Source organism: Centropristis striata, chromosome 23 (genome assembly GCF_030273125.1).
Source record: "Centropristis striata isolate RG_2023a ecotype Rhode Island chromosome 23, C.striata_1.0, whole genome shotgun sequence".
Lineage (NCBI taxonomy): Eukaryota > Metazoa > Chordata > Actinopteri > Perciformes > Serranidae > Centropristis > Centropristis striata.
The window spans coordinates 4,248,715-4,272,421 of NC_081539.1; the positions used below are offsets into that span (position 1 = coordinate 4,248,715).

The window sequence follows — 23,707 nt, forward strand, 5'->3', positions numbered from 1 at the left end:
TAGAAATGATCGTACGCCCACTTTACGCTCACTTTCTGTCCTACGCTTGTTTGATAAATGAGGCCCACAGAGAGGGAAAAAGTAGCAAAAGATATATGTGCAAAGAGTGTAAGTAATGCAATGTTCTAGCGTTCGTGTTTTGCTGGCGTACCTGAATTGCTCATCCCCAAAGTGTCCATGTGATTTGACAACGTCCTGCCATTATCGAACATGTCTTTGCCGTATAGATTCGCCCTCTCTTTCTTCAGCTCGTCTTCCCTCTGCTTCATCATCTTAATCTCTTCGTCCACCAGCGACATCTGGCTTCTTGAACGCAGCTTGAAAAAGGGGTTGTTCAGGAACATCTTTTCCTGGGGCTGTTCACAGGCTTTGTTGAGTGAAAACTCCGAGGCACTGCGTATAATCAGGTTGGACGTCTCCAGGATGATGACGTTGGAGCCGCCGTCCTCGGAGCACCACTTGCTGGACTGAGCTGCCTCGTTGTCTTTGCCATGTCTGGGGCTGGAGGTGAAATCATTGCTGGGGTCTAGAATGATAACGTTGTTTGCCGTAACTTCGTGTTTTAGTGGTTCCTTCGTAGGTGAGGAGGTGATAATGAACGATGGCGTCAGAGGAGTGCTTATGGATCTGGGTAAACCTCTTGATGGAGCACAATCAGTTGACTTGCCCATCCTGGAGAGGCCCCTCTCTTTCCTGAAGTTTTCCTCCCTCTCCATTGATATGCGAATCTCCCTTTCAACTGGGGTCTCCGGGTCATCGTAAGGGGACCTGTAACTGGAGTCATCCAGGCCTGAGTCCTCAGAGCAAGGGCTGAACTGAGTATGAGGATAATCACCAGCCAGATTCAAGCTCTCCAGGTCATGTGCTTTCTTGTGAATTCTTTCTATGTTGCGAACCGGTGTGTACATGAAGCTGTGGCTGCCGTGAAAGCTGGGCATCTTGGTTGTCGGCAAGACGATCTTGTTCATAGTTTGCTCCTCCATTTCCCGCCACTGTTTGCGAGCCAACTGGAAGTCCACATGCTCTGTGCTTACATTCTCACTCTTGGTCTCTTGAATCACACAGAAGTCTTTGGGTAGCATCTTGTTTGAATCGGCATTGATGTGCTTTTGGTTGGTGGCATGGTTATGATTGGCATCCCTGCCGTTTTCACCCTCATCTTCAGAGATTTTGGACAAACCGTGAAGGCCTAAAGGGTTATATTTAACCTCCTGTGGGGGGGCAGGGAAGGGACTTATATCCTCGGGTTGCTCTAGGATGTCTTCCACTACTGGAACCTCAAAACTGACCTCTTCAAAATTGTTGTTGTCTTCTTCCTCAAAGTCGTTCACCTCAACTTTCTGCACAAAGAGCTCCTGGGCACTGAGCTCAAGACTGTCCAAATATGAGTCATCATCTTCTTTATTTATAGAAGAAGAGAATATTGTTCTCCATTTTTCATCCGCCTCACCATCCGAGGAACCTCCAGCAATCTCCACTGCAAGGCACTCGTCGATGTCGTTGGGCTCCAGGTCGTGGCAGGATTCATTGGAAACATCTGACATTGCCTCTTCTCGAATGCATTGCTCTAATATGGACTCCTCCGTAATGGGTGGTTCGAACATGATGTCATGGGTTTCTGGGTCTTCCTCTGTGTCTATTGCCACATTTTTATACCCATCATCCTCAAGGATAAGCTCATTATCCTCGGCCTCAGGCTCCAGCTCAGAGTATGACTCCAACTCAGGGTACTGCTCAGGGTAATGGTCTGGTTCAAGATCTTCTTCTGGATTATTGTAGTGAGCCACCTCAAGGTCTTCCTCTTGCTCAGGGTATTGCATTATTTCAGGCTCTTGCTCTGGCTCTGGCTCAAGGATTTGCTTTGGTTCAGGGTCTTGCTCTGGCTCAGGATACTGCTCTGGCTCGGGGGTATGCTCTTGCTTAGGATCTTGGTCTTGCAAGCCCTGCTTCTTATGAAGGGCATCGTTCTCATAAACACTGTCCGCACTGGAAAGTGTGTCGGACACAGATGAGTTGATCGACTCATTCCTGTTGAGCTCTTCATGTCCCGATTCTAATACCAAAGCTTCCTTTTGATCCTGACAAGGCATTTCAGGGTTTTCAGCGCAGGTCTCAGAGCAGTCAGGCTTGTCAGGATCAATGGTACCGGTGGGCAGGTCAGTTAATAATTTGTCAAGCATCTCTTTTTCCCCCGGGAAATCTAACGCATCTGTAACTAAACAAACTTGCTCGTCATCTGCAGTAAAATCCTTCCCCTGCTCAGGTGAATCAGCCGTCGAAAGCTCCACTTCACAGTCCATTGCCACTTCAGACTGTGTTTCCATGGTGATGGAGGAGTTGTGATTTTCACTTGTGCTGCAACCTTCGTTCAGGTTTTTTCCATCTGCCTCTCTATTCTCCAAGGTTGTTTTCTGAGAAGAGAGAATAAGTAAAATAGATGTTCATTTTCCATGACAGATTATGAGTGAGATGTTATGTGCAGCATCCTAAACAGAAGTGTTACCTCACCCTGCCATTATTATGTACAGGCTCCTGAACCTTGTCTTCCTCTATTGTCACAGTATTTAGGTTTAGGTTTATTTGCACAGCTAGAGTTACATAAAATGACAAAGAAAACAAATAGTGTAAAGTGCAGGGAGAGGCAAAAAAACCCAGATTCGGCTTATTTAAAGCCTCAACCTAGAATTTCATAGTTATAAGAAAGTGATAAACTGATAATAGAAAAAACAACAACAAGTTATAGTGACAATAACAGAAAAAATGTAAAAACAAAATTTCACATTATATAAAGGTGTATTTGTGTGTGAATTAGAATTTTAAAACAGCAGTTAAATCGGCTTTTAGACATCTTTTGAAACATTTTATAGCGATGGAGATCTTTGCTAGATGGGAAAAGTTATTCCATAATTTAGTCCCCCTAAATTGAATTATAAATTTTGATTTTACAATTGACTTTTCCTAATTATTTGGGGAGGCAAATTCTAACAGATTATCGTGTAAGTCTATTATTTTGACCAAATTTTTCCAAAATTGCACATTGGAGCAATCAAGCCACATATATTCATATCTCCATTGTATATACATTTAATATGAAACAAATAGTAGAAATACTATTGTGATACACACAATTAAAAAATCTTGAATTGTCAGACTAAATATTTTATTTGTTGCAATAAGGACTTCTGTCCATACAGAACTCATCACAGTGCCTATCATCCTCATTGTCATCATAAACAACACACTGCAAACACTTTCATTGTTGTTAACCCTCTATAGTTCGGTGTTGCCCCATTTTTGGCCTGTCAAATTTCTACAATGCATGTTTTTGAGTGATGCGATACTTTAAAAAAGAGGGAAGAGTATAAGGAACCAATAGGAATGCTTTAATTTGTCACATGACCTCCAGGAGGCCATATTGAAACCAAGACTTCTCCAAAGGAAACAACAAAACAACAATTGCGCCACAAAAAAAATCACTCAAAATGTCATTTCCTGGCCCTTTCCCATCTGGAAAAATATATATTCCTACTTATAGGTGAGTAAACCTTAAGTTTTGATAGTTTCATACACTTAGACTGTTGAAGACATTAATTTCAATGGGTCGTTGGTTCAATGGTTCAATGTTTCCTACAGGCAACATTCAGACAAGAAACCAGTTAAAAAAGTTCCTTTTATAATGTTTTTAAATTTAAAATGTTATATATTGTACCCTGTTGAAGCTACTGAATCTTTTACACATGTTTATTAAATAAATGATGTTAAAATTAATTTAAAAATCTTTCTTTTTCACTTGTGCAACGTTACAATGTTGCCTACAGGTAACAAACCCGAAAAACAAACAAAAAAAATAATAATTATAACATTTATTCAGATTATGTTTATTTAGTCTATTTTAACCCATTTATACCTAAAACCCCTGGAAAAAATGCCTGTAAAACCTATGGGCGATTGTAAGATAACTCCCTAAAACCTGAAGGTTTTTTTTTAGTAATTTTATGTCCTTTTTTGGTAATTCTGTGTCTTTTTTGGGGTAATTTTGTGCCTTTTTTTGCTAATTTTGTCTTTTTTGGGGTATTTTTTCTTTTATTGGTAATTTTGTGTCTTTTTTAATACTTTTGTGTCTTTTTTAAATAATTTTGTGTCTTTTTTGGTAATTGTGTCTTTTTTTGGAATTTTCTTTTTTTGATATTATTTTCTTTTTTTGGTAATTTTGTGTCTTTTTTTGGTAATTCTGTGTCTTTTTTAATACGGTTGTGTCTTTTTTTGGTAATTCTGTGTCTTTTTTTGGTAATTTTATGTCTTTTTTTAAGACAAAAAACACTCCAAAATGTTTTTTCCTACCTGGCATCATAATGCGTACCATAGAGGGTTAATGTAATCACACCAATGTGACTCCTATTGAACAACTCTTGAAGTGCAATAAGCACAGAAAAGTTGTACATGCGCTCTGTTTCTGTGGCAGTTGTAGAAACATTTTCTCACGTATCTGCAGGGGATGGGAGTGGTGGTTCTGACGGCGATGGGGTGATTGTGTTGTGTGTTTGTGCTGTCCTGTGCTGAGTGACTGTGTCCCTAAGTAGGGTACCGTATGTGCAGAAAGGGAGAAGGCACATCAAAAGCATGCTGGATTAGTATTATATCTGTTCTTATGTAAGACTGCGTGGCTGGGTCTGCCTCCCACACACTGCTGGATGGCCCCCTGCAAGATGATTGGCTGAGTCACACAGTCCCTGTATTCACACTTGCACACACACCTATTCACAGACATTTAATTTACTATTACGTGTCACACTGACAACCATCACTGGGTACTTTCCAAAAGCTCCACTCAGCCTTTACACCTGTGTGTACAATACATCAACAATGAAATATGTTGAAATTTAGGGATTTGCAGGTGCTACTGGGTGCTATGATGAAATCAGAAAATGTGTCCTTAAATAGGGAATCTGTTATTGTTGGTAACATAAAAAAAAAAAAAAAAATCTGTTTGTAGAACACAGGCGGCAACCTCCGGGTCTGAGCAGGGAGGCAAACCAGGAAGTGTCTTAAGCTGCATTCTACCAAAAATTACAGCAGGGGGCGCTAAGTTTGGCTGCAAAAGCATTTTTGTCCATTAATTTCAATGCAAAATGAGAAAACTTCTCACTTGATTTATTACCTCAGAATTTTTCTTAGGACAACACTATGGTCTCAATCACTAGTAAAAAATCTTATTCAAGACAATTTGATGTTAATAGTGTAAATAATGGCCCCATTTAGAAGAAAATAGAAGATAAAGAATCGTATGATTTGGGGCGGGGCTACCTTTGATTGACAGGTCACTAACAAGGCGAGCCGTCATCAGGAGAGAAGCAGAACAATGCGTATCCACGGCAACGTGTCAATAAAGTTATATATAACGTTATATAGATATAAAAAAAGGACGTTTAGCGGTTTGGTCTCATAACTTTGACCCTTTCACTGTATTTTCACTTAATGACAGTTTATTTGAACGTTTTGTTCATTAAATGTCTTGTTCAGTGTTTGGTTGGACTAACAGACACTCCAAGGAGTCGCTGCTCAGTTTTCTGCAGTAAGTAACGCACAAACTTTTTTATTCAGTGTAATTATTTAAATACATTTGTTTGGTGTCACACAACAGCTGAGAATGCCCAGGTTTCAAATACGGGAGAGTTAGATTAGTGAAACTAATTTAGTTTAGACGGGAAGGAGATATCCTGGAGAGAATCAGCTGTAGAGTTAATTGCTGGAGGGGTCAGGTTTTCCTTACACTGGCCCACTGACCAGAGGCTATTTAGGGAGGAAAACAACACTCTCTCTTTTTTGTTGTTGTCTTTTAACCCTTTATAGGGCACTCCTGGGATATGACAAGAGTTTTTGCAAAATGTTTCATTTTTATATTGCAAATCAAGGTCAATTGAGTCATTATTATTATCATTATTATATTTATTCTAGTCTCTTTCCCACAGCAACCCTAAATAGACAATAACACATCATCTGCATCCATCACCACTTTATCTTTTACCTTTAAACAATTTATTATCTTTTTAGACTACTTGTTACATATGTGTGATGTCTGAATGTCTTTTCTAAAGCATCTTATATATGAGAAGCACACTTACATTTAGTTGTATACTTTTTTAATACAATGACAATAAAGGAAAAAGCTTGAATCTTGTATGATTTACTGATTGGTCAGATGCCATAGTGTCACTATCTGTGATGGAGAAATCCATGTGGTTCTATGAGCTCACGGAGAGCGAGGAGAACTGTTATAGATGTCCACTCAAGTTAACAAATATGGTTCTTTGCCTGATAAAGGGTTAAGTTTGTCCTTTTTTTATTCCTTCGTCCTGCATTTTTTTGTACTCAAGCTGCTCTAAGTGCATCGTGCAACCAGTTGGATCCTCTGAGTTCTAAAGGAACCGCTTTAGTCTGGAACTATGACATTCTGTTCTGTTTCTGGGGTCTCTGCCAAAGTTTGAACTGGAGAAAAAAACAGTCCCAGTCCATCCTCGTGTTCTGATTCCTCAAAGTCAGAGTTGAAGACGTAAACCTCAATTACCACACATCTGACTGAGTCACACCGTGGTGGTGAACCAAAGACTTCACCACTGTTGCTGACCAAAGGGAGAACGGCCAAGCTGAGTCACAACACTTTACAAAGAAATGTTGGAACTTGGCCTGCTCCACCAGACCAGATGGTGCCTCCATCCAACAGTGCAGTTAGGCCACCACCACCAGCATGTCACATTTTGCTTTCACTTGTAATCAGGGTTGGATGTTCCAGCAAAATGGTGATTAAGAAAAGTAAAGATATGTAAAGTATTCTTTTCGCTTCAACTAATCTCTTGAGGATTAGGGTTGGGGGTGTATTAACCCTCTATGGTACGGTGTTGCCCCATTTTCAGCCTGTCAAATTTCTACAATGCATGTTTTTGAGAGATGCAGTACTTTAAAAAAGAGGGAAGAGTAAAGGGAACCACTAGCAATGCTTTAATTTGTCACATGACAAATTAAAGCACCCCGTTCAGAGGGTGATTTTTATTTCCAATAGCCAGAGTAGAGTAAATGCATCATAAAAACAAATCAAGCTATTTATGTCAAACTATGGAAGGCTCTAGTACAGGGGTATCAAACTCAAATTACCTGAGGGCCACTGAAGGCAGTATCAAAATGACCAAAAAACGACACAAAATGAAAAAAAGACACAAAATGACTGAAAAAACACTAAATTACTTAAAAAGACACAAAATGACAAAAAACAACACAAAATTATTTTTTTTAAAAAGACACAAAATGACCCCAAAAAGACAAAAAATGACCAAAAAAGACAAAAAAATGACAGAAAATAAATAAATTACTTAAAAAAGAAACAAAATGACCAAAAAAAGACACAGATTCATCAAAAAAGAGACACAAAATTATTTTAAAAAGACAGAAAATGACCAAAAAAATTACACAAAACACACTAAATTATTTTTAAAAATACACAGAATTACCAAAAAAGACACAAAATTATTTTTAAAAAAGACACAAAATTATTAAAAATAGACACAAAATATTTTAAAAAGACACAAAATTATTAAAAAAGACACAAAATTATTAAAAAATGACACAAAATTACCAAAAAAAGTAATTAAAGGGACCTTCCACACCCAACACGGTAAAGTGCCATTCATATAAAACTCACATTAAACTTTCATATCAAGGTGGGGGCCACAAAATATCATCATAGAATTGGAGCCAGAATTGGCCCGCGGGCCGCGAGTTTGAGACCCCTGCTCTGGTAGAATCTAATTCACTTTGCTGCTGAGGTCATGTGCTCCTGCTGCCAAGTGTGGAGGCAGCAGCTCACCAGGCATGAGGCCTCTTTTCACTCCAAAGCTGAGAGTATTTAACAGGATAGCCACGGCTGCTGACTCCAAACATTAAATACTGCCAGCATCCGTCTATTCTCCACCAAGTTTCTAATCCGTTTGCCGTCGTCTTTCTCCAAATCTCTCTTTGGAACAGTCGCAGTAGGCACATTTCATTCATCAAGCCTACTCCTGCACAAAGAGACCAAGCAGAGTCCAATCAGAGTCCACATCAGTGTTAGAGCTGCAGCGGCAGTTGGGATAATGCTCGACTGTCCCACAAATCAATGTAATAATCTTAGTGTTACAATGATGAAACAGTACAATCATGTACCATTCACTCAAGCTGACGTGAAAGATTTACAGCAATATTTTAATGTAAAAAAACACCCATTTCAGCTGTTCATCCATTGGTTTTTGGACATTTGTTTTGAAGCCTCGACTCCTGAGAGTTTATTTTAGTTTGAAAACTAAAAAAGACATTTTTAAGTGACCAAAATGTTACAATGAAGTTTGATGACCTGAACAAATAATAGGGCGGTTCTAACACGCAGTGAACTGTGGTTGTGACCTGCCAATCATAAGGTCTATTTTATTCTAAATGGGATGGTAAATGGACCTGCACTCATATATCGTTTTTCTAGTCTCTTTGCGACCACTCAAAGCGCTTTACACTACAGACTGCGCTCATTCACCCTTTCACACATAACATTCATACTGGTGGCAGAGGCTACCCTAAACGGTGCCACCTGCCACCATTGGGAATTCATTCTCACAATGATGAACGCAGCATCAGGAGCAATTTGGGGTTCAGTATCTTGCTCAAGGATACTTCGACATGTAGGCTGCCATGGTCGGGGATCGAACCACCAACCCTCCGATCGGTGGGCAATTGGTTTTACAAAACACTCAGGACAAATGAATAAAGTCAACCATTTATTGAAAGAATCATAGCCAAATGCAATGCTCAGCGCTGGACTCTGCCAAGTGACCCCAATGGCATCACAGGACAAAGTGATTACAAAAACCCTGATGTTACACATAGCTTCTTGGATTTTGGCGAAATCCCGGACAATGGGTGGGCTCTTTAACGCAATTGGTCAATTTGTAAATGATATGCACTGGTTACCACCCATTAACCAAGCATCTGGGGATTGAACATCTCACTGATCTTTCAAACTTTATGTGTGTGTGTTGTTGTCTGCTGAAGCTTCACATCTTATCCTTTGCTCCCCCATGCATACCTTTCCCTGAACTCTGACCTCTCCTAACCGTAAATGACCAGTCCTGTCAGTGTATGACCCAGTTCAGGTCAGAATTTTAAGTCTCAGGCAACCTGAGTAACCCCGCTCCCACACGCTCTATCAACTGAACCACAGCCGCCCATATCATCATAACTTAACATCATGCTGTACTGAAGACTTGGAATGAGTGATTGAGGTACAAAATCAAGTGAGACGTGATGTCATTTGGCATCTCACTTTGACAGTCTTCTTGTAAATTCTGTGGTGGACTCTGCTAACACATCCATGTGCTCTTATTTTGAAAGGTTTAATTTTGAAGGCGGGTCTTACGCGTTCTTACCATAGTAAATACAAGAACCAGGAAAACAAGTGGAGGCTGACGAAATTGGAGTTATGGTAACAGAGTGTTTCGCTGTTGCGGTTTTTATGAAATTTTGAGTAAACCAACAATTTATTAACTTTATGCAAAAAGCTTTCAAGGTAAGTAACAATAAGCTAACTCAGTGCTCTTTGTGGAACGGATTTCAGGTGCGTATGCATGCATGCACATACGTAAATCGCCTTCAAAATAAAAGCACTACGGTTGTATTGATTTCTAATTTCAACCTAATGCCCAGGTCTGCTACTGAGGGTAATGTTACAACGTATGCTATAAAAGAGCCAAAATATAGTGCATGATTCAATGTCTCAAAGGCCTTTTTTAATATTTATCTTATCTTGAATGTATTCAGGAACAGATTTTGGCTGATAAATGAAAATTATTAAGTGGCCAAGCAAAGACCACAGTTTGACATATTTTATGTTCACTTCAAGAGACCAAGAAACTGTTGTCATCCACAACTGCACAGTTAAACGTCCTTGTTTGTCAAGTTTTCAATACACATACATGCCTACAAGGACACATGCATGCGACAGAATGAGCACCATGGTAACCATCAGCAGGCCTGGCACTTAGTGAAGCTGTCAGCTGTTCCAGCCTCCCCCTCACCCTCCCCCTCACCAGTAGACTGTTACATGTGATGGAAGCAGTGTTGTGTTCATGTTGTGTGGTGAGAGTGGTAAATACAAACAATCAGGGGCGCAAATGGGATTTTTAAACTGGAGGGGAACGAAGCTGTCAGCAAATGATTTCAACTCAATGAGTTATTTTTTCCACTCCATGCCTTAACCAAAATCTGTTTTATTTAAGCATTTTTATATGAACTGTAGTGTAAACAGCAACCAACATATTTACATAAATAAAAAGAAGTTTGTACATGAAATTCCCAGTGCAGCCAAACAAATTTACTGACTTGAAGCTGACTCAATGAAGGACCTAAAAACATCTCTCCTCCTTTCATCACCCTGAACATACTGCTGGGACATTTCTTATCTGTCAGGATTTTCTGAGACTATGATGGGGGACTCAAACAAACTCTGGGTGTCAGACAGAAATTCCAACAAGAAAACTTCCTCAGAAATGTTTTGGTGTCCCGGAGTTTTATAATACATACTTTGCAACAAGTATTCTGACTTGTTACCCCTATAATGCTATTTTGAACTGTGTAATACAGTTTTGCCAACTCCTCAGTAAGGAAAGTGTGACCATGTGCTTGTAATTGTAATGGAGAGAGGAATAACATTGTGAGAAAGACACAAAGAGAGTAAAAAACATACTAGATTTGTTTAGAACTGTATGCACTGTCTTCTGTCACAGTTTTAACCCTCCTCCTTTATCCGGCCTCAGGAGGGCAAAACTAACCCAAAGGAGACACTGACTGTAAACCACCCAGCAGCGACTTTCGTGCATGTGCATTTGCAGACTGGACCTCCTGCACTGTGCCGCTTGTGAGTCCTTTGGGACGAGGGAGTTGCCGCCGGCAGCAACCACAGCTCGTTAAGAAGAGTAAGAACGAGTCTCCAAAAGTCTCCAACAACAAAGTCGCTTTTTGAAAAATAGTCGCCAGGGGGGTCTAAAAAGTCGCTAAATATAGCAACAAAGTCATTAAGTTGGCAACACTTAATACAGTGAGGGAAATGAGTATTTGATCCGCTGCAGATTTTGTAATTTTTGCTAAAAATACACATAAATGAACGGTCTATAATTTCAATGGTAGGTTTATTTAAACAGTGAGAGACAAAATATAAATAAAAAAAATCCAGAAAATCACATTATATAAAAGTTATAAATTTATTTGCATTTGACTGAGGGAAATAAGTATTTGATCCCTACCAACCAGCAAGAATTCTGGTCCCCACAGACCGGTTATGTGCCCATGAGGCCCACAAATTAATCCTCTCACATTAAGAAAGTACTCCAAATCTCAATTTGTTACCTGTATAAAAGACACCTGTCCACAGAATCATTCAAAAGTGGAAGAAAGTGGAAGCTTCGTTGTCACTTCACTACCTCTCAGGCTTTTATTCTACTAAACTACTCTTGCTTCGCAAAAAATACTCATTACTTCAGTACTCGTTGCTTTAACAAGGACAGATCATTGCTAATCCTGACTTTGCTGGTTGCTATGGTGAAGGTGGTAAAGGTAATTTAATGGAGATCGAACCTTTGAAACCCTCTTGTTTCTTTTTAAGATTAAAGTATTTTTTATGGTCCCCAATATAAACAAATATGAATAAATGTAATAAATAAAATAAAATTGAACTCAACAATTCCATAAAGCTTATTTAGGTCAAACAACAAGAACTGAACTATGGAGAAACAACTGGTAGATACAGCTCAATTATCTTAGATGAAATTCCCTCTTAAACTAATGGGGTAAAAGCCAAACTAATGTGGTAGAAATCTGTTGAAAATGTATATGTAGTATAAACAATTAATGCATGATCTGGTATCAGGTAGTATTTCAGTTTTCATGGAAAAGGAAAAAACTCATTAGACAAGTCAGTTTAGCCTATCCGAAGCGGATGCTCTGATTGATACGATACCATTAGAATAGGAATCTGACCTCCCAAGTGTGCTCTTATATCAAAAGTGGAACATAACAGGAAATTACAGGACATTAAACTTTAGTTAACGCACGAACCTGCAAACTAAAAAGACAAGACAAGGCGTTGTCTCCTCAGAGTTGTTCTGATCATTGGAGTTGTCTTTCACCTTTGGCATCTGTATCTGTTTTTGATACCTACAATAAATCGAATCTACCTGGTCGTCAAGTGCTTTTCTTTACAGATTTTCTACGACACTAATCTATCCACTGCTGCTCTACTCAACATAGGTTAACGGTAAGCCATACCTCTGTCAGCACGTAGTAGATCATCCACGCAGAAATCATATCCAGGGAAAAACTTTCAAACAACACAACAAACTCAACACGCTACACAAACACTGCTCCTGTATCCTGCCTAGAAAGTAAAGCTAAGTTGGAGTTGTAATCGAGAGAAACCAACTATTGGTGGCCTCATGTGTGGGTGGTTGTGTTAAACATACACACACACACACACACACACACAGAAGTATTGGTAGAACTGTCATTCAGATTAAGCGGAGAGTGGAGACGAGGCTCCCTGAGGCTGTTTCCTACTGACAGACATGCAAACAATCCCAATAGGTCCCATCTTTGGCTGTTGGGAACAACAGGCAGATTTGGTTGCGTGGGATTTTCTAAATGTCGAATGATACTTAAATAAAATATGAATGTTTTGGTTTTACTCCTGTCAATCTGTTCATGATTTATTTTTCCATTATTTTTTTAAACCACACATGAAATGGAAACTGGTCTATATTTCCCCATTTCTCTTACTACCCTTCTTTTTAGAGACGGAGTACTCAGGCACCTTGCCCTGTTCTATTGACTTATATTTTATCTATCTATAAAAGCAAGAAGTGTCCGTGTGTGTGTGTGTGTGTGTGTGTCTAGTTCATATCTCTCTGTCCGTTAGTCAGACTGTCCTCAGATTTCGTATGTGTCTTGCTCATGGCACGAAGGTGTGCATCCTCGATTTTGAAGATTTTTGAATTCATTTTTCAAATATCATTATTTACGTGGGACGTGTTGCAGCATTGCACTGTTTCCGATCGGACGCCTTTTAGGGGAGCTCCGCCCCCTTTTAGGGGAGCTCCGCCCCCTTTTAGGGGAGCTCCGCCCCATTGTGTGATAGGCCTACACCTGGTCAGTAACACAATTCACTCTGGATTTACACCCTGACTCATCTAATCATTGACCAAAAAAAGACAAAAATTACTTAAAAAAAAGACACAAAATGACCAAAAAAAACCCACAAAATTATCAATAAGACACAAAATGACAGAAAAAAACTAAATTACTTAAAAAATACACAAAATGACCCAAAAAAGACACAAAATGACACAAAAAGACACAAAATGACACAAAAAGACACAAAATTACACAAAAAATACACAAAATTACAAAAAGTCACAAAATGACCAAAAAAAGACACAGAATTACCAAAAAAGACACAAAATTATTTAAGAAAGACATAAAATTACCAAAGAAAAGACAAAATTACCAAAAAAAGACACAATTACCAAAAAAGTAATTAAAGGGACATTCCACACACAACACGGTAAAGTGCCATTCATATAAAACTCACATTAAACTTTCATATCAAGGTCACGAGGGCCGCAATTGGCCCGCGGGCCACGAGTTTGAGACCCATGATGTAGGCTAAGGAGTAACAAACCTACTTATATTCAAGTAATTGTAACATCAACAACAATTGAATATCCAAAGGTAATCTGTTACATTACAGCCAAAAGTAACTGTGTTACTCAGTACCATCATTGGTTATGAAGAAGTATAAGAGGGGTTCAGAGCTTTCACAAAGTTCTCATTTGAATAGTGTTTCTTAACAGTTGAATCTGACACTTCAGTGAAACTGCTCAGCAAGAGTTTTGGAATCTCAGTGATATTTGCTGATCCTTCAGCATTCAGCACATTTTTCTCAAACTTTCCCAAAAGAACTGCTGCTCTTGCTGAAACAGAGACCCAGTGCATCCCAAGGCCTCCAGCTAAACAGAGGAATGAAGCAGAACAGTTATTGCTGTGTGGCTAAGGTTATTATAGTAGAAAAACTAGAATTGTTAACTGAAATAAAAATAAAAACAAGAGTAAAAACCATAACTAACTGAAACTGTATTGTGTGGTTACAAAACAAACTAAAATTAAGAAAAATTATAGTGAAAATGTCCTTTGTTTTCGTCTTTGTCAACTCTTTTCATACATCATCCAGTGTTTCTGTTTCTCCACCGCTGAGTGTGTGTATTCCTGCTTTGTGGGCTTCCAGGAGAAGCGCCAGTGAAATAACCATAATGAACCATTATGGCTGTAAAGAGAAACTTCTCAGCTTTCAGAAAACATTGATATTTTACTGATAGCGTAAACCGTTTAGTTATTATGGTAAAAGTGTCGCTGGTGCAACACTCAGTAAACTTTGGATGTTGTGCTTTCACTCTGTGCAAGTGAAAGTTTTCAATTCAACCATGATGTTACAAATCACATTTTTTTTTGCAGCAGCGCGTAAAAATCCAGCAGCAGAATACATGTAGGACTAACTAACACTTCTTCAGATTATATCACAACACCAAGGACAAGCACTTAAGAGAAACCTTCAACTTCCAAATGAATAAAGACAATTGCAATGAATACAGTACACATGGAATGGTCAGATTTTAACAGTGAGGTCATGGAGATGTTTCAATTCATCTTCAAGAAGTGAAGTTCATCAGTGAGTCAAATTTTCCAGGTAGACTGCTATATTGACATCTATTGGCAACATGCCGGTGACTGCATGCGTTTTGTCTGGTGTTTTTTTTCCTGTATGTTGGTGTTTTTATCAGGCGGCAACCTCCTGGTCTGAGCAGGGAGGAAAACCAGGAAGTGCCTTAAGCTGCATTCGGACGAAAATTCCAGCAGGGTGTGGCTGCAAAAGCATTTTTGTCCATTCATTATAATGCAAAATGAGAAAACTTCTCACTTGATTTATTACCTCAAAAAGAATCAAAATCTTGTCATTGTCTGACATTCAATTTTCCTGCAACATACATATATCATTAACATATATATACATATCTTTCTTTCTTTCTTTCTTTCTTACGTCTATTCTAGTTTAGCAAAAATGTATAAAATGTCGTCAAAATCTTGTCGTTGTCTGATATTCAATTTTCCTGCAACATATATATATCATTAACATATATATAACATATAGCACAAAATTGAAATTTGAAAATTTAAGCAAAACATAAGCAATTAGTGTCCTCAGTTCCTAAACTAAACCAAGTGTTGTTTATAGAAGAGGTGATGTAACACGGGGATAAACATGCTCTGTCCCAGCTTTTTTTGACACGTGTTGCAGACACTAAATACAGATTGAGAGTTTATTTACAATGTGCAAAGCTTCAGTGTGGCAGCAGTTCAGTTGGTTCGGTAAGAGAGATACAAATGTGTCAGAGGAATGCAGATGCTGTGTGTGTGTGTGTGTGTGTGTGTGTGTGTGTGTGTGTGTGTGCCTGCTCCATCCCTCCACACTCCACAATCCACATGCAATAATTGCAGCGCTCTGTGCAAGTCAGCTGCAGGCGAAGATGCAAATATAACACCGTCATCTTCTACTGTCACACCATTAACCCTCTGCAGCCACTCGGGACATTTTCAGCCATATTTGTCATTTTTCACTTTTGTTTTTGCAATAATTTTGGCTGTGATACTGCAAATGGCATGATTTTTGGAAGACGTTTTTTCTTGATATATTTTTAAATTCAAATTTCAATTTTTCTAAAGTGTCTATAATACACTGTGTAAAAATGTACTCCCCTTTCAGACCCTTAAGGCTGAAAATGTCCACTCACAAAAAAAATGCTATAAAACTTTAGAGATTCATATTTTTTTCCACTTTTTTCTGCATAAACTTCTTAAACAACTTCCGCCCTGCTCAAAACTACTAACATTCAAAGATTTTATGGATTTTAACCCTTTAAATGCCAGTTTGATTATATGATGTCACTGTTTTTCCACAGAAAAAACACAAAAATGTAATTATTTTCCATATAATAAATATTTTTGGTTGGGGCTTTTTTTTTTTTTATTATCACAGCCTTGGATATGTCAAAGATTAGCAACAAAATAGATTTTTACCACTTTATGGCCACTTGATGACAGACATGTCCACTTGCAAATAACGCTATAAAAATATTACTGATATATATATTTTTTTCAACTTTTTGGGGTCAAATCTTTCAATCAACTTTAGTCCTGATCAAAACTATCAGCCAAAAGTTATTTATTATATGGAAAACTACATCTTTGTTGTTCTTTTCAGTGACACCATGCAATCAAACTGGAATTTTGAAGGGTTAAAATGCCCAAAATGTTTAAACATTTGGTAGTTTTGAGCAGGGTGGAAGTTGTTTAAGAGGTTCATGCATCTGTAAAGTTTTTATCACGTTTTTTTGGAAGTGGACATTTTCAGCCCGAAGGGTCTGAAAGGGTAAATTAGAGTTGACGTGACTGGTGGCTCCTTTTGAATGAGGATTGGTAGATTGTAATGTCAATCATTACTCTACAAAGTGAGTCACTGGTAGACTAACTTTGGTGCAAAGTGAGCCACTTTGTAGAGTAATGATTGACATTACAATCTACCAATCCTCATCCAATCATCCAAAAGGAGCCACCAGTCAATCAAAGGTCTGGAGAAGGTGGCTATTTGCCGTTTCCATGGTTTCGTTCACCGCTGTGTAGAGACTTATAAAGTCCATACAAAGTAAAGCATATTAAGATCATAACTCATATACAACAACTTCCTTATTTACCACTAATAAGCAATAATTCTGAGGTTACTGAGGGAAAACTCTTAGTTAATGTCTTACTGGTTGTATAATAAGGCCATGCAGAATAAGGCATTAATAACTACTTAATAATGACTAATTAAGAGACAATATGTTACTTATATGCATGCTAATAAGCAACTAAAAAAATATTGTTATGTAGAGGTGTTCAGTGATGGACGCTCATCGTGCATGACAAGTTTGAGGCAGATTGGACAACGCATAGTGAAGAAGCAACTTCCTGTGTCATGGCAAATAATCAATATTCGCCATGGCACCGCAGCAACACGGCTAAACCAAAACTCCCAATCTTCATCAACAAGCATCACCAACATCTTGAGGCCTGTCTGACTGATTATGAGATGGATCTGATCAATCAGCTTAGAGTAGGACATCACAAAGAAAAACTTCTACTTCCTGTTGCCATCGAGGCTTGTTTCTTTAAGGGCGAGTGACGTCATTGAAGACGTTTAAAGCCTCGCTGGTTCAGGGAATGGTTTGAGTGTTGGCCTGATATAGGAACATATATAAAGCTCAATGGATCCCTGCAAAATTGAGTCCAAGCACAGTGGCAAAAATATTGTTTCTTAATAAAAATTAATAAAGTCATCGTCATCATCACCCCAGTATTCATCAGCTCAATCACTGTCTAATCTTTGGAAAACACAGCAACAGTTTTAACATAAACATCTCATGTCCTGTTGGATTTATTCAAACATTGTTTGAAATCATTCAGACACGTTGTATTTTTTACATTGATAGACTTTTACCATTACCCGTAAATTTAAACAAAAAAAGATTATATGAATGAATGAATGAACCAAATAAAATCAAATTAAACTGTTGTTGGCAGTGATTATTCCCATGCTGACACTGTTACAGACAGACACAAGAGACTATCACAAATAGTTTAAATGACAATAAAGATTTTGACCAGTAGGGGGCACATGAAGCCTCGAGAAATTAGCCATTTTTTTTAACCAATTGGATGAAAAGCTTCAAGGCTTCATGGAGCCATCACTACTCATCACACATGAGAAATTTGGGTCAGATTGGACGATGTTTGCTGAAGTTAGAGCAACTTTGTCAGCGAGAACACCATTTTTCGCTGCCATGCCACACCCACATACTTTAATTAAAAATGAAATCCCTAACCAGTTTTGTAATCACAAAGTTCGTAAGATGATACAGACCAAATTTGAAGTCGATCGGGTTAAAGCTGTAGGAGCAGTTTGTCACAGTACGGAGCCTGAAAACGGCCAAAAAACAGGCGATGTCGAGGCTTTGGACGCTAATAGATCAGCACATAAACAACCTCCGGGACTTAAACCCCTAATGACGATAATAATAATCATCATAATAATAATAATTATGAATAAATACATTTGTACTATAATATATCAAAACCTGGAGAAATCCAACAAAATCTGTATGGCTTGATACCACCTCGTAAGATAAAATATTTAAATTTGAATCAACCAAGCTAAGATCAAATCAGCATCTTTGGTCAAAATTGAAAATGTAATCAAAGGATTCATCACCTCCATACAAGGACGTTACAGCCTCACTGCTTGTTTTCACACCGTCTAACATGCACACGGACACACAAACACACAGAGTACTGCAGCTAGTCGATACACAGCATATTATCAAGCCAATAATTCAGCTCTGATGGAAGCTTGCAGCATCTCCCTCCACATCAATACCAAACACATGAAGGGATTTCCATTTTTGCAGCCGCAGCAAATGTGACACGAAGGAAAATCTTTGAAAACTTTTGTATGTGTGCGTGTGTGTGTGTGAGTGTGTGTATGTGTGTGTTTGTGTTAATGGACCTACCTGAAACAGTGTGGCGGGCTAATGCAGAAGGCTCTGCTCTGTTTCTGAGTGCAGCCTCAGACTGGCAGCTCTGCCTGGCTGCTGCTGCCTCTGATTGGTCGGTTGGTAGGAAGGGGGGAGGTCTGCAGGCAGCCAATACCTGAGCTCTCTCTGATAAACCCACACTGAGACACAGAGAGAGGAGCTCATCTTGTGCCCATACACTCACTCTATCCCATAGCGGGTTGATTTGAACCGGCAGCTTATTTTTTTCACTTTTGGTTATACTTAATTTATTTATGGATAAGAGACACCTTTTTAATAGCTTTTATTAAAGAAAATCCCTCTCGTGAAGGAACCTCTAAAAGATTTTATCTATATTATCCCGTTGTGCCCGTTGCGTTTTAACCCGAACCTAACCCTTTTTATCCCCTCACCTAACCCTAACCCTAACATAGATTCCTATGGGGTTTTTTTGCAACGTGCATAAGTGTCCAATTGGTGTCTATAAGTTATTACTTTTGAATGGTACCTCCCACAAACTTATACTTGGTGTCTACGTGTTCCTTATACATGAACGATTATTTTTTGTGCATTCACATAGATTAAGTTTCTGTCTGATGAAAGAAGTTGTATCAAAGCACTTCATTCATGAGATGATCATGATTTAATGCTCCATGCTAAGGTTTTACATTTTGTAGCTTGCTAAGCTAACTACTTAGCCAAGAAGTTGGCTAAGTAGTTAGCTTAGCAAGCTACTTAGCTAAAAAAATGGATATGGGTCATTTTTCACCCAAGTTGTGCATTAGAAGGGTAGTGATACAAAAAGCGATTTTACTAAAAAATGATTTAAGGAAAACATACAATTAGGATGTATGATGATCAAAAACAAACTAATTGAGGAAAACCTGGAATACTGAATGATGAAAATAAATGTATTGCAAAGATATATAACATAAAAACTCATACATATTGGGTCACTTTAGACCCATGTTGTGCATCAAAGGGTTAATAAATATTTTAGGGACCTATAAGTATAAGTTCATTAAATTGTATATTCAGTAGGCTATTTAATGTCATTCTCCTAAAAACCCAGAGTCTCCCCCATACCAGGATGGTTCGACCCAACCTGTCATATGCCACCTGGCATCACCTGTCAATCACCTGAAAACTCAAAGATGGAGTCGTGGTTGAAGCGTAGCAGCAATTCTTTTGAAAACACGGAGGGACAAGTGGCAAAGAAGGCCAAGGGCTTTATCATATTCCAAAACTCACCAAATTTGGGACAAAATTCAATCCCGTCAAAAATTTACAGATTTCATTAGTTTCAGAAATGGGCGTGGCAAAATGACAGACTAGCGCCCCCTAGAATTGAGCTCATGAAACAGGTTTGTCGTAGAGCCCTTAATAGGGCCATTATTTGAACTATTAACATCAGATTGTCTTGAAGAAGATTTTTTACTAGTGATTGAGACCATAGTTTTGTCCTAAAAAAAATTCTGACTTAATAAATCAAGTGAGAAGTTTTCTCATTTTGCATTGAAATGAATGAACACAAATGTTTTTGCAGCCAAACTTAGCGCCCCCTGCTGGAATTTGCGGTAGAATGCAGCTTAAGGCACTTCCTGGTTTGCCTCCCTGCTCAGACCAGGAGGTTGCCGCCTGGTGCTAACACTCTGTACATCTGCAATGTGATACTGACAAATATTCCATAATGGCTAAAATATGACTTGTCTTATCAAGCAAAAAAAAAAAAGATTATTCAGTGAACAAGGCACATGCATTCCTGTTGGAGGAGGAGAGCAGAAAATATTCACACAGTGGTTCAGTTCACTCTTCCTGCAAATAGATAGAGATATACACTCTGAATATTGATTTTCTTTTTCAGTGACAGTGACAATGAATGGCCCCGGCCCTGGGTTTCTTACTTTTCAGGTTTTTGTCTTACATACAAAATTGCTGTTATATAACCGTCTGAGGTGCCACCTCATTTTTTCCACCCTCCTACATGTTTTTCATAATGCCATGGTGAGACACAGTGAGGGAGAGAAAGTAACCAAGGACAAGTGTTTTACATGAGAAGGAGAACAACAACATTCTGTTCACTCAGCTGTCAGTCCTTGTCTCTGTGCAGATGGAATTCAAAGCAATTTTCTATGATAGCTTCATACAGAAGAGGCACAAACATGTATACCTATTTACACATATAAGCATTTCCATGTTTATTATTATGGGCCAGAGCACTAACAGTGGAGGACCCTGTTGAAATTGTTCCGTTTATTATTATAACGGCAAATTAATCAAGTTTTTGAGGGCTTTATCATATTCCAAAATTCACCAAACTTCCCGAAAAAAAATCCCGAAAATGTATGAATTTCATTGGTTTCAGAAATGGGCGTGGCAGAATGACCTACTAGCGCCCCCTAGAATTGAACCCCTAAAACAGGTTTGCTGTAGAGACATGAAATTTGGTACATCCATGTATCATGGGAAGACACACCAAAATGTCTCAAGAAGCCATACCCAAAAACGAACAGGAAGTCAGCCATCTTGGATCGAAAATGGGCGTTTTAGACGTTTTTTTTCGCCATTTCCATGCCGCATACTTTAACAAAGTCCTCCTACAGATTTAATCCGATCGACTTCGGACTTGTTCAGTACCATCACAAGGACTTTGACATTAAAATGTATAAAAAGCTTTGCAGACCATCACACTATGTGGGCGTGGCATGGCGGCAAAATATGGCGTTTTGGCATAAAACACAAGACTGTGTAACTTGACCATACATTGTCCAATCTGCCTCAAACTTGTCATGCATGATGATGGTCCATCACTGAACAGTTCTACATAACAATATTTCATTGAGTCCTGCCCTTTTTTATTAGCCACCGTTTGTCATAGAGACTTGCATGAGGTGTCAGTGCACTCAGCAAAGAGTCCTTGATTTACTCGCCCCTTCAACGATCGGTGCAACAATCGAATTTTCACTTTGATTCAGAGCTGTGTACTTGTTTGGTCCCAGCTTTAGATTGCTTCCCAAAAGCCTAACTGAACTGACTTTGTTGTGAATACAGTCACACGGATGTCACTTTAAATCACAGCAGTTATTTTTATTAGCAGGAAAGACATACTACAAATTGCTGTGTTGATAAACAATGTTGAAATTAACAGTCAGAAACAACACTGTTGCTATAAGTTGATGAAGAATGGAGGAATCAACAGGATGCATGTCAGTTAGTCACTTCACACAGTATACTGAGGCATGATTTACAGCTCCATTATAATGTAGCCGGTCAAGTTCTTCCGCACCAAACTAGAGAATGCATTATTCTATGGTGCACAGGGGCAGTTTCATGTTAAAGTAGGAAAGCTACAAACCCAACTTGTTGATACAATTTTGGAAGAACTCTATTTTATAAAATCATGTATGTTATTGTGTTAAGATTTCCGTTCATTCATTTGCAAATGGTTCATGAAGCTTTGTTGTCACTTCACTAGTTTGCAGTTCAAATCTGATGTTATGTATGTAAGTAGGGTCTAACTAGCCTTTAAAGGTGTCTTCTTAATGAATTATAGCGTTAAAACTATTTTTACTGGAGAACGTTTATGGCAGCAAAAAGGGACTTCATCTCTTGCAACCTAAAATATGAAATGGCTTGATACCAGTATACAAAGCATTTACACCTGCTTTATTTACCATTAATACATTTTTGCAAAACTTATACATTTGTATACACGTATAAATTATATCAGTAATTAGTAAGTGTCATATTGTATGTGTGTTTTATACGTTTTGGACGGGTTGATGGCAAATTTCGTTGTACTAGTACTTGTTACTCTGCAATGACAATAAAGGCTCCTGATTCTGATTCTGCACAACTTATAGATTTGTATACATGTATAAATTATATAATTTTAAACATTGTATATGTCCAATTGTATGCACTTTCTGCATTACTTAGGCATAAGTAAATGTCATATTGTATGTGTGTTTTATAAGTTTTGGACGGGTTGATGGCACTATCGTTGTACTAGTACTTGTTACTCTGTGCAATGACAATAAAGGCTTCTGATTCTGATTCTGACAAGAACAAGACACAGTGTGTTAAATTAAAAATCACCTAAATTTTATTCCTACATTTCTTCAAGTTCCATGTTATCTTCCTGTCGGGCAGAGCTTCATAAGTGTGTTTGCAGACTCATCCACCCTCTGTCCCTGCTGGTAGGGACTGGGCTGCCCAGACTTGTGGATGAATGTTGGCTTATGGAGCCCTACGTCATCCCAGTTTGTGTAGGTATCTTCAATAATGTCTCTGCAGTGTGTAACCTTGGCTTGGCCCACTTTGGGTTGGAAGACTTTGCTCCTGTATCCCTGTGGGTGGTATGAGAGGCACTCTTCCATGTCACTTTTTTCACCATATTGGGCATCACCATCATCGACATCATCATCGCTGTTTCCAATGATCACCAGCTCAGCCTGAATGTCGTCTTCGTCCTCATCCTCAGCATTCTCATAGCCCATGAAGATCATGGTGATGGGTTTTGATTCCAGCTCTTCTGGCAGGGTGTTGACAAGGTTCAGAGAGGTGATGCTCTCAGAATAGAAGGGCGAATGCCTGTTAAGATCACATAAGTTCTCTATCAATGCATCAGGATCATCTTCAGACTCTACACACATGTAGAAGGGCTGTATGGGCGCTGGCATCCCTTCAGACCTGGCTTTAACTGAAACAAGAGCTGCTGGGTTGGGACTGCTTGCATCCTGCATGCTGCTGGGTGGCTCTCGTGGAGTTTTGGCGCCAATGTGAGGCTGTGAAATTATCTGCCTGTCACTCTTTGGATGTCCTGGAATGTAACAGTACGGCAGCTTAGCTTCTTCTCTTCTCTTTTCTTCTCTTTGGACTTTTGAGTTGGAGTCTTGTTGGATGAGGATGGGGCTGGGGCTGGGTGTTTCACTTAGGGTCTTATTTCTTTCAAGGTCTTGGTTGCTTTGGCTTTCCCCTTT

At 38.7% G+C, this 23,707-nt stretch overlaps 1 protein-coding gene across 2 annotated transcripts in view; it reads right to left on the reverse strand.

Moving 5' to 3' along the window:
- palmdb (palmdelphin b) overlaps positions 1 to 23,707 on the reverse strand; it is a 60,345-nt gene that overhangs the window by 7,034 nt on the left and 29,604 nt on the right. Inside the window, exons 1-2 of one of the 2 annotated variants that reach the window (XM_059326921.1) lie at positions 18,723 to 18,742; positions 152 to 2,411 (exon numbers count right to left, since the gene is read on the reverse strand). In XM_059326921.1, the coding sequence (XP_059182904.1) occupies positions 152 to 2,324 (2,173 nt within the window). In that variant the 5' untranslated portion in view covers positions 2,325 to 2,411; positions 18,723 to 18,742. Of the gene's footprint in view, positions 1 to 151; positions 2,412 to 18,722; positions 18,743 to 23,707 lie in introns of those variants that run through there. The other variant, XM_059326920.1, reaches the window with a different exon arrangement.